Source organism: Ammospiza nelsoni, chromosome 3 (genome assembly GCF_027579445.1).
Source record: "Ammospiza nelsoni isolate bAmmNel1 chromosome 3, bAmmNel1.pri, whole genome shotgun sequence".
Taxonomy (NCBI): Eukaryota; Metazoa; Chordata; class Aves; order Passeriformes; family Passerellidae; genus Ammospiza; species Ammospiza nelsoni.
Window position 1 is genome coordinate 30,495,215 of NC_080635.1, and position 16,419 is coordinate 30,511,633.

General features: G+C 34.3%; 1 protein-coding gene across 1 annotated transcript in view; it reads left to right on the top strand.

Annotated features, from left to right (window-relative positions):
• Positions 1–16,419, top strand: part of KIF6 (kinesin family member 6) — a 156,796-nt gene that overhangs the window by 23,742 nt on the left and 116,635 nt on the right. The window contains exons 6-7 of the mRNA XM_059467441.1: positions 4,433–4,562; positions 12,648–12,854. Coding sequence (XP_059323424.1) covers positions 4,433–4,562; positions 12,648–12,854 — 337 coding nt within the window. The remainder of the gene's footprint in view (positions 1–4,432; positions 4,563–12,647; positions 12,855–16,419) is intronic.

The window sequence follows — 16,419 nt, forward strand, 5'->3', positions numbered from 1 at the left end:
TGATTTTTTGATGCAAATAAACCTGATTTTCTCCTCCAGTCTCAACAGTGTTAATGTCAGCCCCTTTTAATGGCTGTACCAATTCTGTAATTTGGAAACTGACCACCAACCATAAACCTACAATAATATATTTCTAGTGTTCTCAGAATTATCCCTATTTAATACTTCTAAGGCTAATAATATTACTTGTTCACTTTTTTATATGAAATAAATTCTTTCAAAATTAAGAGTGCTCATTGTGTTACTAGTGAATAGCAAAGGTTAAGAGAATACAAAGTTTTGTGAGGTTAGACTTTAATGAGGAGACAGCTAAAAACTGTTTTGAATAATTTCTTCAAAGACTGATTTTTTTAAAATTACAGTTCAAACAAATTACACTTAAAATGCATACAATAACTTCAGCATACAAGATATATTGGTTATTCACATCCATGTTTTATGTTGATTTGTTTCCTGAAAAAGAGTATAAAGTCCAGTGAAGCTTTTTAAAGGTAACTTTTCTACAAACATTTGAGCAAATGTCAAAATGTATTTAACAAATTTTTTTTTTGTGAGTGAGATTATTTAAGTTGCCTACAAATTCTAACAGATTTTGTATGTTTTGTTCATACATGAATCACTGATCTCACTGGTTCAGTTTTGATCCTTTGTTCTACATGATGGGATGGGTGAGAGAGAGTGCACAGCTTTTTTCAGATGTCAGTGAGAAAAGTTTAGCAATAAATGGCTTGATGGGGTAACTGCTTTGGTAAGACAGAATAAGAGGAGGAAGATAGGAGGCAAATCTTGCATCCCATCACATGCTGGGTGCCCTGCACCCATGCAGAATTGGACAGAGCCTGAATGATTTCCCCATGGCACACTGCACAAGAGCAGTACAGATCCTGGCCATGGAGAGAAGGTCTCCCTTTTGCTCTTTCGAGCCTTTGTATGATTTTCTTACAAGAAAACAACTTCATTCTAGAAGGTGTTCTTCTGAGAACTCAGTGAATTTATTCGGCAGCCAAGGGATCTGTGCAGCACAACTTGGGCCTGAATGCCCCACTGCATGCACAGCACCTCACAGGCTGTGCCTGCTCAGGTTCACTGTTACATGAATCATTAACCCTAAATATGTAACAGCCTCCAGTCATGTCCATAACATCCAGAACAGCCTAACTGTGTTTTTGTTGTCTCAAAACAGAATCCATTGGAGACAGTGGGAAGGATTTCCTATCACAATATGATGTGTCAAGCAAGCAGTCTGCCCGAGCCCTTACTCATCTCATAGTTCTGCCATGTCTCATAAGGGAGATTATGCTCTAATTCTCTTCTTGGATGGTGTCCTGGTTCAGGGCAAATTCGGGAGAGAACCCCCAAAGGGGTTCCTCCAGAAAACTGCAGATTCAACCGCCCTCTCCCCGCAGCTGGTTTGGGAAAAATACCTCCTTGGAGAAAGTTGGAAAAAACTGCTTATTGAACAATTAAACCTAAACAATATTGAGCAATAAAAGCTCTTGCTGCTCCAAAAGAGATGACAAACTCAGGAAGTCCCCTCCATGGGCTGTAGCTCAACTCACACAGTCTCTTATCAGTCCCTCCAGTGCTGGAAATGTCGTGGCCCAGGCCCAGCCTGGTGGACCACAGGTGAGAGCTGCCAGTGCCCTTCTGGGTGTTCAGTCCAGAGCAGGTTTAAACAGGTCCAAAGAAAAGAAAAAAAAAATCCATGGAACTTCTTTGCCTCAGCTAGCTAAAACTAACTAAAAGCCAAGGAGAGCTGTGTCCTGTTGTCTGTCCATCTGCAGAAAAAACAGTCCAGGAGGAGGAATGTGGAGGAGTGAGTGCAGTTTTCTGAAAATAAAAATCCACACTTCTCTCCCCACTTCACTCTTGAAACAAGTCTTAAATTTGCAAAACTTATTATTCAGCATAAGCAGAACATATGACTGGGGATAAAAGCAACATATAGTTAGCCCAGGACAGATAGAAAATCAAATCTGTGTGCTGTTGTGGTGGTGGTAGCTGAATAACTTTGTGACCTTTCCTCTTGAATAAGTGTTGACTTTGTCCTCTGTTGTGGTATTCAGGCATTCATGTGGTATTCATTATCTTTTGAAAGATCATCTTTTTGGGATGATGCATAAGATGATTATCCTGACAATTCTTTCCTAAAAGCTAAAGTCCCTTGCAGTTATAACATATTTGTTTCTTATAACTGATAAATACCTAATAAAAGATAAATAGATACCTATTTTATCTATTTATCTCTGTGCAAATAGATACCTATTCGTATCCATTAATTTATTCTGTTCTTCTGAACAGAATACAAGATGCATACTTGCTGCTTTTCTCTTTTAACTTGATCCTAAATTTAATTGTGGCCCTATAGTCTCGTCACAATGACACAGTATCACTATGTCCTGCTAATGTATTGGCATAGGGCTTGTATATCTTCATATGTTGTTTTTTTGCATCATTATGATCAATTCTTAAATGTTTATAAATTTTTTAAGATTACTTTATATTTCTTCAATTCTAAGCCCTAAAGAAAGATATAATAATGGGAAGCTTGACTTTTAAAATGGTCATTCGTTTTCCAAAATATATTAAGGGGATTTTTTATTATCATTTTTAGTGCACAAATTAATGCGATAGTATTAATTAATCAAAGGAATCTTTAAGGTCAATATTTGCTAGTAACAAGAATTTAATAAATGAAAGCATTCAGTGTGCAAGGCTATCCTGCATTGGTGGCAGCTGAGTTGATGCAGGAAAGAGCACAAGTTAATAAGAGTATACTGCAATCAGAATTGCTCTGGGCTTTAGTGTGTGATGCAGATGCAGACAGAATACAATCTGACATTATCAAAAGTTTGATACGCAAGGCCAGACTTATACTTTGGGGTTTATGTTTTGAATGGGGAAGCTGAATTTTGGGAATAAATGAGAAATGTCTTATACCACCACACAAAAATAAGGCTAATGGTGGGAGGCAATCTTGGAAGAGCAATTGTTATGATTACCAAAGATTTGTGTGTATTTTATGTGCAATTTTTCTTGAAAAGAGTGAGCGCATTTCAATGTATTAAAATTATTTCTCTATATTAATTTGAATGTTTTGACCATCAGACTGTGAACTACTCCCACAATGTCTAAGAGCAATACTATGGAATGCTGCTTTGATGCTTGATTTCATTCTCAGTTTGAGGTGGGGTGGGGGAAAAGAAAGTAAAGCAGAGCAAAACCCAATCTCTCTGGTTTTGAAGCAACTTGGAGTAATTAACCAGCAAAAACTACCTACTGATAAAAACTCAAGACCCATACTCCCTCTTGTGGTTTATCTTGAAGAACATGAAAAATATTTATATACATATATGTATATCTATAGGTGTATATGTATGTATAGAAAATATTATCTATACTTACACAGAAGATAAAGTTTTAGTTTAAATAAAAACAACTTCCAACTTTTAAAAATGCTCTAATTTGTTTTAAATTGTATCAGAACATGTAACTCACTCTGAAAGACATGTTATTTATCTTCAGATTTAGTGTACTTCTGTTTTAACAGATTCTTCTCTGAGTTTTCCAAATCCAGTGAGGCAACTACTTGGCCTCCATGTTGGGTACTATAGAATGTCCCAGCTGAGGAGACACTAATGTCTACTTACTAATGCCAATAAATTTTAACTCTCATTAACCGTCTCAAAAGAAAAAAAAAATCTTATGTTGAAGGACTATTCAAAGAAGTGAAAAGGATTTTCAGTAATATTTAGCAGCTCTTTTGGAGCTTTTGCCATATCTTTGATGCTTGCATCCAATTCCTTACTGGTAGCTTCTGTCTTATAGATGTGTAACTAAGAACATTTCTAATAGGGGGAATAAATAAAATCATTGTTAGCTTGCTTTTAATTTAAGGGGGGATAATTTACAGTTGTATTTACTACCATTTAAGAAAAATGAAAAGAGAAGTAGTCTTGACAAATGTTTCTAAAGTTATTAGAAACATGTTGACTACAGATGTGTTGATTCTGAAATATTCCATGTACATTTGTATGTCAAAATAATGGTATGCTTTATGTATCATCTGTACTTGGTAATAGCAAACAAACCCTTACATATTATTTGTTTGTGAGGGTTCATCTAATCTCTTACTCTTGAAATTTTAATATCTCAATAAATAAAAATACCAAAGCTTTCTCTAAAATGTACAGTTTTCTTATATTTCTTTTCTATGTGAAGTTTCATAATAAAGAATAAAAAGGAGGTGACAGTAAAAAAAGACATCAATATTTCCTTTAATGTGAATAATTTATTCTTCATGTGATAAATTTATTCTTCATGTTCTTTCATTATGATTTAACTTTGGTTTTAGATTTCACCTTTTAGGCGTGATCAAAATTAAATTATGAAACAACTCTAGTTTTCACTGTTGTTTTTATTTTGCATGTAGAAAAGTGACAATAATGGAAGACTCTGATCAAAACATTCATCTGAAAAACTTGTCTCTTCAGCAAGCAACAAATGAAGAGGAAGCCTTAAACCTACTCTTCTTGGGGGACACCAACAGAATGATTGCTGAGGTGAGATTTGCCGCTCCAATCTTCTTAATACCACCAAAATTAAAATGGTGAAAAACATCTCTTCTCTCTCAAATAAAATGTATATTTTTGAAGTCCTTGGACGTAAATTGCTATCTCCTTTGTGAGTGTATTTCCACAGTGAAATTAAATAAGCATTTCTCTGATGATAGTGTTCTATAGTGGATCTGATTGGTGGCTCTTGAAGTCGTAACTCATTGAAATTTAAAGTAGAATACAGAAATTCTCATTAACTATAGACTTACTTTTGAATGTGGCATGTATCAACATACACAGACGTGTAAAGATAAGAAAATATGTCCTTGCAAAGCATTGTCAAACATTCCCAGTATAATTTTTCCCTGGAAGTGTTCAACACCAGTTTGGATGGGGCCCTGAGCAACCTCTTCTAGTGGAAGGTGTCCCTAGTCATGGGATGCAAGGGGATTGGGCTGTTGGAACAAGATGATCTTTAAGGTCTCTTCCAACTCAAACCATTCTATGATTCTATGACTAAGCACTCAATTGCCTTTGAAGTACTTAATATAAATCCCCTCTTTTTTTCCTTCTTACTGCATAATAAACACGTGGTGTTTTATGGAAAAACACAAAACAAACAACCTCCCAAACCAAACAAATAAACAAAACCCACCAAAAACCCAGATAGTAGTTCAAAGGAAATTCAGAATAAATACATGCCAATATTCACACACAAGGCTGTTTTTACGGATTCTGAAAAATTAAAATTAAATGTTTCCGTATCTGTAAGGTTCTTTTTTCCCTTCATGCTTGGATACGGAACGTAAATATAAAAAAGTGTATTGTATAATATGAGCACTGGCAATGTGTCTTTACTACAATAGAGTTGATTCTCTTTTAGAACTTTTTTGGTTTTCCTCCTCTGTATTTCCAAAAGGATATATCATAAATCATTGACAAGAAAGATACTTAGATTATATGAATAGTCAGGTAGTTCTGTGCTCCTGCTGGATGACCACATACACCTGGACACAGAGGAAGAAGCATTTTATTACAAAACATAAATAGGTAACACAAATACTTGTTCTTTCTCAAGGATGACTGTTTCAACAGTTATATTTTGAGAGGTAGGAATATGTTAACGCAAGAGATAATCAACATAAGGCCTTCCCATAAACCTGAGCATTTAGGCAAGGAACTGCTTCATGATATTGAAATAGAAATATTGATACTATGTGGAGGAGAGGAACTTGACAAAGTGTAATAGAAGACAAAAGGGTTAATCTAGAGATCTAACAAAGAGGACTTATGACATAAAACATAATTTCTCTGGAGAACCATATTTTTAGATCTTGAGTTATGATAATACTTTCTGACCTCTGAAGATTAGAACCCTCTTAAGTAAACTTTAAAGGAAAAGAAGCAAGATTAATAAACCTAAATAGAAAAGAAAGTAAAATAAATGCTTAATTCATCTTTTTTAATGATGAGTTTGGCTGTGGAAAAACTCAGATGACTGTCATGGATCACATATGACATGTGTAGCCTCTAAAATTGCAATCTAGTGCTTTCACCCTGAATAACCTTTCTTTGAAGAGTTGACTCTTTTGAAAATAAGAATGACAATTTAATTTCTGCATTGCCTATGCTAATGCAATCTAACTTGTGATTTGAGGGGTGCATTTTTCCCTCATCACTGATTGTGCTAAAAAAATGTCATCACAATATTAAAGTATTTTGCAGGCAAAATTTGTTCATTCATTCTATTTCAGAATCTAAGAGAACGTTTATAACTGAATGCTTCTTTCCCGCATGTAACTATATAGCCCAAGAGAAGGAAAAAAAGGCAACTAATCTAGTTTGCTCAGGATTACTTTGCTTAGGTCCTTTTTTCTAGTTTTGATGTGTACTACAAGTTGTGTAGATGGCAAGATGGGAGACATTTGTGCACAGACGATTCATAATGTAAAAATCCAAATAGGAATTTTTTGTCTCATATTTTGCCAGAGAGAAATAGGCAGAGATCAATACAAAAAAACCTGGAGTCTTTTGTTGGCAGTTCTGCTGAATGTAAGGACTAGATTTTTGTTTGCTTGCTGATAAAGCAGTTTCTTGGTATATTTAAGTACATATGAATCTGCAGCAACAAGTTATAAAATCTGACCTGTTTTCTTATATTTTCTATCTGTTAAGACAAATTTATGATTTTGGTACCTAAAATACATGCTGAGGATTTAAAAATCAAGTTTGCAGTATAAACAATTGGTAGCAGCAACATCTAAAAAAGCTGCTGCATGGAAATAAATGTTTGGCTGTTTAGGTAGTGTTCACAAACCATTTTATCTTGGTATACTATTAATATAGCTTCAGCTGAAGTGGTCTTTTCTAAGTTTTTGTGATGGGAATCCCATATAACCTCTGCCTTTTGAAATAACATGCCTAAACCTCTGTGATTTTGAGAATTCATAGTAGTTTTTAGTGTTTCTCTAAAAGCAATAGACTAAGGTAGCCTCCCAAGGATGTGCAGCAATTTCAAAACTGTAAAATCCTTTTCTGAGATTAGTGCATCTGAGGACTGTAGTGACATGTACAGTTAGAATTTATTTTTTCCTCTACTGAAAAGCTATTTTGCTTTAATGAGGAAGGAAATGTTTTAGGGCATGGTTTGATACCTACAGCACTCTGTTTTTTTTAAATTTGGCACACAGTGTATAATACACAGTATTTGTTCCATCATTTAAAATGTTTGAAGGACAAATGGGGCAATCAGTAAGCTTTTGGCAATGTTTAAATATAATCATTTCAAGAAAGAATGAAATTTTATGATTTAAGGTTAGTTGTGGAGCCTGACTTGTGACCTATGAATTGAACTCATTCTATTTGTATTTATTGTACATTAATATTCTCTTGAATATATTTAGAAACTCAGTGGTAGTGTTTGACTGCAATTTTAATTCGATGAGATAGGAAAAACAGGATTTCAGTGTGTGAGCATATGAAATTAAATGCCACTTTTGACAAAAATGCATGCTATCTGGGTTAGTGCCGCAGTCTAGAAGAAATTACAACTTTCTGCTTTCCTAGGTTCCTCTTTGGTGTCAATTATTAACTTCTTTCCACTCCAACAAATCTGTAATATTGTGTTATGAGCACCAAATAGTATTGTTATTTCAGCACAGGTGTTTTCATTTCCATGTGTGGTAAAAATATTACTGGTCATACATACTACTTTGAATAGTCCTTAAAATGCTTTGGGATTTATATGGATAAAAGGCAATATATAACATAAGCCTAATAATGTCTTCACCAGGGAATATTAATTACTTTAAAAGTTACCTGACTTTAAAAGTTATCATGGTCTAACTGTGAAACTGTGCTTCTAGTAAATATGAAAATGAAGTATTGTTTCCAGGACATGATTGCACCTATTCTGATCCTGATATTTTCATAAAAAACTTTTTTCAATTTCAAACTATGACAAGTGTACTTAAGTACAACTGAACAGCACCTATACCTGTAACATATTATTTAGAAAGGGAACTAAAGACATACTGAGGTTTCTCTCATCTACCAGATATAAAGACAGGCACCTCCTATTCCTCTATTTGTATGCTCTTCCTTATAGGATAGTTCTATTGGAACTGGAGTTTAAATTCATTAGACAGAGATATCCATCTGAACTGTGAAATGACTGTAGTTGTCAAAGCATCTTCCTACAGATATCCTTCTGATTGTAGCAACAAAATTGGAGAAAATTGATTTGATATCAGTCTTGAATGCTATCAGTACTTTCTCTTTTTTCTCCTTGCTCTTCTTTGAAAAGTTCAGAAGCAAAAAACCCTTAAGAAGAAAAAGAAGTACTCCTTAAAAGAAAATTTTGTAAGTTTTCACTGGGACATTCTCTCAAAAAACTCTGAACACTGAGAATTGACATCTCTTTATGCATTGGCTAATCACTAATTCGCTCATACAGGAAAATCATATTCTTCTGCTGTCTAAATATTTTGATTCAAGGAAGAAAAAATTTCACTGGAATGGTCTAAGTTGCCAAGTGGCGATGGTTTGCAATATGGGCTTAACAACTGCATTTATCACCTGCAAAATTGTTTTGTCCCAGCGGTCCTGCTCTCTTTCATGTATTATCTCAGTCAATGTTTTGGCAGCCATGCTTAACACATTATTCTTCCAGATAGTAGCAGCTTCTGTTAGTCTAGTGGTGATTTTCAAACAGCTTTTCATACGTCTTTATCCTGTTTAAGAAGCTTTCTCTTTCTTAGGTCCTCAATCCTTAAGAATGCTGTTTAGACCTGTAGCATCCATTTCTGGCTATTTTTAGTGAAAACATTTATAACAACAGCTGCAACAAATAAAGGATTTGGGAAATACATAAATTCCTGTATAAGGAAGAACTCCTGCAGTGTTTTGCTGACTTAAGATGGGTAAGAATTAGATTAAGATGGACAGCTTAGGTTCCAGCAAGTTTTTGGATAGTTCTTGACCTTGCATTCCTTGACAAAAATATCCAACTCAGAAGTTTCTTCCAGTATGACTGTGATGTAGATTCTCATTTGAGTAGAAGCCATCTTCTTGCAACCATTGTACAAATAGATGTAGCAGTTAAAGTCACAAAGCTTCTATACAATTTATTTAATTTCAGCACGGGTATATTGTCATCCTGGAAAAAAAAACAAGACTGGCTTGTATGGCTTGAAATACACCTTGTACGTATTTTCCATGATCAAAAGAAGTGTTGATGCTTTACCAAGTCAATATTACTGAATTTGTCCTTCGCCAAGCTACAAATGGGCAGCAATAGATGACCTGGCATTAAGTCCTTTGTAGTGTTCACGTGATATCGCAAAGCATCTGAAGTCTGCTGATGTGGTTTATGATGTAACAGAATTCCTGGAAAAAATTATTCTTTGTAAGCAACTGCTGCTCATCAGTTGTTCTATATATAACTCTCACAATAGCAACCATCTGCTGAGAACCAGGCCACTCCCCTCTTTCTCTTTTTTTTCCTTCATCACATCAAATTAGTGTTAGGATGATTTCATATACATATGGTTTGAATACTACTAACAAAGCCAAAATGAACTCTGAAAACCACCAAAGGAACATTTTAGTAGGCGCTGAGACACTGTCCAGAAAATGTTGTTTTCTGTTTTCAAACTTTCTAAACGGATGAATTTGATACTCAGAAGTTGTGTAAGATAACCAAATAGTAAAAGAAAAGGCTTGTTCTTGGACTAGAGATGCCAACGCATCATAATTTCTCTTCTGTGCTGTGCATCTACTTGTGTGGTAAAAGTAGCTAAGAGTGGGGCGATAATGAAATTAACATTTCATGGTCGCATCCCATTTAACAGTTTAAATTTTTATTGCTATATGCTTTCTGCAAGAGTTCTAACAGAGCTTCCTGTATATGGGAACTCCAAAGCAAAGAGTATCATACTGCAGAAAGGAGTTTTGGTGTCTTGATTAAGCCATGGTTCTACTCTGAAGAAGGACTTCACAAAAATACCAGTTTGGGATTCTAGCCAATGACTTCCAAACCAGCTTCATTAATTTTTTTCCATTTACATGAGGAAAAAAAAAGCTGTGGAGAGAAAATCAATGGAGTTTCTAAATGACTAGTTCAGCCAAATCTACATGGAACACTCAAAATAAAGTTGTGGCTAGTGTATCAGAATAGACAATAAAAACCTTGTAGAGCAAATGTGCCATGTGCTTTTTGGAACTCAGAGTCCTGAAATTAAGTTCTTTTAGGATTTGAATTTTTTTTTTTTGCCTCTGTTGACATTAAATGGGTGTGATTAAAAGCCCTTTTTGAAATAGACAAGGTTTTGCTTTAGTGTGAATCTCACATTTGCTTAACAATGCTTATTCAGAAGTATGATGATTTCTTCAGCTTCTGTTATAGCAACATTTGCTTTGTGCTTCCACCTGTACTGATACTTGATCTGGCTTAGACTTTTCTGCATTATACTGTGACTGATGCTGTCTCTGTAGTGCAAAATGTCCCTAAATATCAGTTCTGTCAAGGAGAATGTGCTTAATTATTAATTCTGTTGGGGATTTTTAGCTGGGAAAAAAAATCCAGTCCTGCTGCAAATAAAAAAGTCACAGGCATCCCAGTAAAATAAGTGAAGTTGGCTCTGATTATTCATGGAATCAGAATTGCTGAATGAAGTACATTTTCACAGCATATAACTTTTTCTTAGTCTAACTGCATTTTAAGTAAGTTTGGGAATGCTTTCTTGCTTGACACCTTTCCCTCAGCCTGTTTATTTTCATTCCAACACTACAACTCACTTCCTCTTCATTTGCCCAGCATCACCTCTGAGGACAGCATAGCATGTGACTGCACTCTGATACTCATTTCACAGGATTATGAATTCTAAAATTCTTCATCTTTATGAACTAATGAAGAAAATTCTTTACCTTCTCCCTCTGAGCTTGCCTGTATTAGGTAAAGCAGCCCAAAAGAAAATACTGCCAGGGCTGAAATTTCCTTACAGAATTTTCACCAACGGCTACAAGTATATGTTGTTTCTGCACACTACCTACTTGTTCATGTCCAGTATGCTGCCATTTTCAGGTATTCTGCACATTTGTTTTCTCTAGCTGTGCTGTGGCTATATCAAGAAAATTATCTAGGTTAAATATATGTTTGCTCTCTTTTTTTTTTTCTTTTTTTTTTTAAGCTGGATCTGTTCCCAAAAGCCATTTGATTGTGCTGGCACTATTAAGACTTAAAAAAAAGGGAACTTGAAGTGGAGACAATTGAACCAAATGGCCCATATTATTCCTGTGAAAGGACAATTCACTTGTAGTCTTTTTGTTAAGAGCTGTCCTTTCTGGATCTGTAAGACAACATCTTCAGTACCTGCAATGGGAAGGCCATTTTAACATCTGCAGTGTTGCATGCTAAAGCAGATTATGTAAAAAAAAAAAGGCAATATGTTTATATATCTGGTCAGAATCACAGGATAAGTCTACATAAAAAAAATACTGCAGAATGAATAAAGTAGAGACCAGAGATTAATGTAGACAGTATAACCGGGATGTTTCTATTACTTTTTTCAGCAGCTATAAATAAATATAGATTTAGTTGCTGACTCAATAATATTGATTTATTATTTTACTACTCTGGTTTTTTGCAGGGTCAGCATTTATGTCCTGAGAACAATGTAGTCATACTTGTTTATGAATAAAAATACTATCTGTATGCTAAACCTTTAATCTCCATATATTATCTCAAGCTTTAGCTATTTATGAAATGAGGATTATGTAAAGTAATTTTAGATTTAAGTTTCTAACAATACCTTGAAACAAGTAAACAAAAGCTGCTTTCTATGTTTAAAGGTATTTTATATGTTTTTTAATAAAAAATGCAAATGTGATGGCATATGGTAATTAAAATCTAGAGTTAAATAACTGAGAGCTGTTTAAAACTTTTAGTTCTGCATTTCAAATATATTGAGAAAACCTCTGAAGTGATACTAAGACTGCACATTTCTAAAAATTGACCAAGACTTTCTGTGTTTTAAATTAAGGAAGTGTGGCTGTAGTTATTCCCAAAAAAATATATTTAAAGCCAAATATTTTATGAAAACTCTATCATGCCACCTAAAAGTCTGATATTGATTTTGCCAAGCAGAATTTTTTCATAAAAGTTGTAATTCAGAAGTCTAAGGCCTTATAGGAAGTCCTAGTCCTTGTTACACTGGTAGTTACCTATCATAAAAAAAAAAAATGCACCAATGAGGAAATTATTAGGTTCTTAGAAATCAACATTCAGTAACTTTTCCTCCAGTCAAGCTGCCCTTTTCTAGTATTCCTCGTGTAGTAAGGCCACTTGTTTTGCTGATGTTACAGTATTTTGGACCAACCTTAACTGCTTACAGTACAATTTGTCCAGATTAAAGTTATCCAAGTATTTTTCCAGAATACAAAAGTCAGGTAAATCCTTTTGGGTTCTTTTTGCATGTTCATTACGGGTCCAATAGCTAAAAAATGGGATAGATTGCCAGATTACTGAGCTATAAAGAGCTGAATTTATTTATCCACTGAACATTGAGAGTTCTTTTTTTCCTGTCATTGTAGACACCAATGAATCAAGCCTCAAGCCGGTCTCACTGCATTTTCACAATTCACATCTCCAGCAAGGAGCCTGGATCTGCAACTATCCGGCGCTCCAAGTTGCATTTAGTAGATCTCGCTGGATCAGAACGTGTTGCAAAGAGTGGAATTGGAGGCCACTTGCTGACAGAAGCCAAATATATCAACCTGTCATTACATTATTTGGAGCAGGTAAAATTGAAAAAGAGTAAAACATTTCTCCCTTTACTAAATTCCTGTTTAACAATGTGCAATGTTTTGGAAAACTTTATTGCAATATTTACTCAGTCTTAGGCTATTTATTGCAGGGGTTTTTTTTAACATTGAATTGATGTGTCTTCCTTTAAAATAAAATATTTTAATTTAGAGCAAACTTAACAATTAAGCAGTAGGATTATAGTTGGTATACAGGGTAGTATTTCCAAAATAGTTTTTTTGTTTTCTTTGAAATACTAAAGATATTTACCAGATTTGAGCTATATTTCTCCTAAAAATGTTCTGCATAATCTTCTTCCCCTTCCACAGCTGGGATCAGGATGTATCACTGAAAAGAAAGTGTTTGGGCTTTATTTGGTTCAAGCATTGTAATATGGTAAATTATTGGGCTCTTCCCTCATGTGTCGTTGTTTTATTCCTCTACCAATTTAAATCTTTGATCTTTTTGCGACAGAAGATATCATTGGTAATGTATTTATGCATTGACTACCATAACTGGATTTACACCAATAGTACTCATGGATGTAGTATAATAATAAGTAAAGAAATAAAATTTTGTTATTGTTATTATTATTGTTGTTTTAGTTATTATTAATCTCCACAAAGCTTTGTCATTCAGCAGTTGTTACTAAAAATATTCACCCTCTTAATAAGGTATACTAAAATCCCTATTCTTCTTTCACTGTTGCTTTTTGGTTTTCTTCTTTGGAAAAGGCAAATATTGAGCAAATAGATTGCTCCTAACCAACCTCATTAATTAAAAAATACTTCAGACAGCAGCAGTGAAAGGAAACTTTGGAGATAAAGATTTCTAGTAAAAAGGTTTGGTTAATTATGGCGATTATTATTGTGATTCATATGTTTTATGATAATTATATAATTATTAATTACTGAAATAATTATTTAAATACTATTTTAAAAAAATTAAGGTTTTAATATATATCTCTTTGACCTACCATGATGGTTTTATATGAGTGCATGTTTATGATGCTTACCAAGTTAGAGTAAGAAACACTTGGCAATGAATGAAATCTCTTTTGTGAATGCTGCGCTATTAAGCAATCACTGATGATTTACAAGCATCCATTTCAGATCCCACACCTGGAAGAGAAATTAATTTCTTCCTAAAACCAAATATTTAATATTGCTTACACAGTTGCAGCATGCACTGTTCCTGTTGCTAGAAATTAATTATTTTGGGAATTCCAATGGACAATACAGTACTTTCTCCTAAGGCTTCTTTAAAAATTTTTATGTAGAAACATAGCACGTCAGTGAGGCTGTCATTTAGGGGGACAATTAAGGAAAATACAGAGAAGAAAAAAGGCTTAATTCTAAAATTCAAATCTGTACTTTTTGAGTTACATTATAGTACATGTGCTATTTAGTAAAATATGCAGTTGAGGAGATCATCATTAAACCTGAAAATTTTGTGAGTGTGTATATGTGAAAATTCTTTAAAATAATGATTAGGAAGTATAACAGTTCTACTTGCTGGGGAGAATATTTTTCAGTTTTAAGTGTTTTTCTGCTACCAAGAACAAATCTCTTGGATTTCATTTAATTTATAGTCAGAGATATTTCATCTGTCAAAAGAAGAAGCTTAAGGTACAGCAGGTGGCAGTCAGTCATTTACTATCGCACTAGATTTTTTCATGCCCCTCATTTGTTTAAATTTTACCTTGAAGAATAATATCTGTATTTAAATTGTACTCAAGGCAAGTGATGAGTATCACTTCCTAAAATGAATGTCTTCAGAATAATACAAATTATACTTAGGATCCCTTCTTATTTATTGTACGATTTTTATGTAGTTAGCAGGGAATGATACTATTTTTTCATGCAAATTTTAATTCCTATTTTAGAGAAATACTGTTGGAAATAGGCATGTTGTATTCTGTCTGGGATTGTGTATTAATAGAAATGTTTTCTAATATTGAATAAAAGACCACCAAAGACAGTAAAAATGTCTTTTTTCCCCCAAATAATTGGGAATTTAACCACTCAATCCTGAACTTGCAGTGAATAATATATTAAAGTGCACAAATGCTTCAAAATTTTAATTTCTTATTAAAATTCTCAAGTCTTTATCCATCTACTGGTGGTCAAGTATTGATTTAGGCCATTTTGGAATACTTTTCATGGTACAATAGTCATATTAAATGATTTTTATCAAGATGACAATAAGAACACAGTTCTGTGTTACCACGCTTGATCTACTTGTTAAATATCAGCAGCATGTTAAAAAAGTCTTCAAATAAATCCACTATACTTTTACTCCAAGCAGCCTCTACATCTAGAGAAAACTGAAGTTAGTTCTTTGTAGCTGATCTGAAATGATAGCAGGAATTTGGAAGTACTTATTACTATATCTGGGTAGGGTTTTTTGTCTGAGAGATGTAGTAGCGCATTCTGGAATTACAACTGTAGTGTAACTGTGCATATGTAGATATTCCCTTAAGACAGAAATATAGAAGATCCTGGACCAGATTTAGAGTTGCAAATTAAGTTGTACTGCCATGTGATTTGACACTATAATGGAATTATTTCCCCCCAAAAAACCCCAGGTTACTATGTTCTCATTGTTTTAATGAATGTGTTTGTTAACCCTCTTTTAACACATGTTCCTTTTACATAATGTTGAAAGATTTTTATCCATTAATGGATGGTTGCTGCCCAAATTTACCAAAGGGGTTTTTTTTTATAGTTTGTGTGTTTGTTTGTTTGCTTGGGGTTTTTTGTTTTGTTTGTTGGTTCGGTTTTTTTCTGCAAAGACCACAGTTTAAGCTTCTAAACTCTACCAGAAATGGGAAGTAGGATGGGAAACAAAGAGAAGACCTCTGAAGCAGGAATATGGCTTCAGAGCCTGTGATACACTAAACAGCAAGATAGAGATGTACCTGACAGCTGTTTCTGCAAGTGATGCACGCCAAAATGCCCATCTCTTGAGGATTCTCTGAGAACTGGATGGCATGAGATCCTGGTGCAAATCTGCTCCTTGCACCAAGGACGTGGATGGAAGCAGGGACCCTTGGGCACACTTCAGATCATGTCATATTCACTTGCGAGTCTTGCACTTTCTGTTGCGCTAGCAGTGTTTCCACATGTGTCAGTGGAGTTATTTGTGAGTGACTGTACCTGCTCTCTTTCATATAGCATACAATTTTACAAAATGTGAGAAGAGTTCTGACAGTTACTAGGGCTTAAGGTGGTTTGTCCGACCCACTCAAAATTAATCTTTCTGCTTTAGTGACATTATTAAGCATAAAATTGCAGCTATTAATAAAACCCTTTTTATATCTAAAGGATAATAACACCTTCTTAAATGAGACAATTTTCTGATTTTTGCATTTGGTGCCTCTTAGAGAATCCAGGTTCAGCTTCTGTACAGGTGGTCTTTGTCACTTTGTCAAAGTATTCAGGAGTCTCCTCTTTCTATTCCAGATTACTTGATTGGATTGTGAAGATCTATGTAGATGAAGTTTTACTAATGGGACTTTGAACTAAAATAATTTGTGTTATGAGACTGTCACGTGACAGT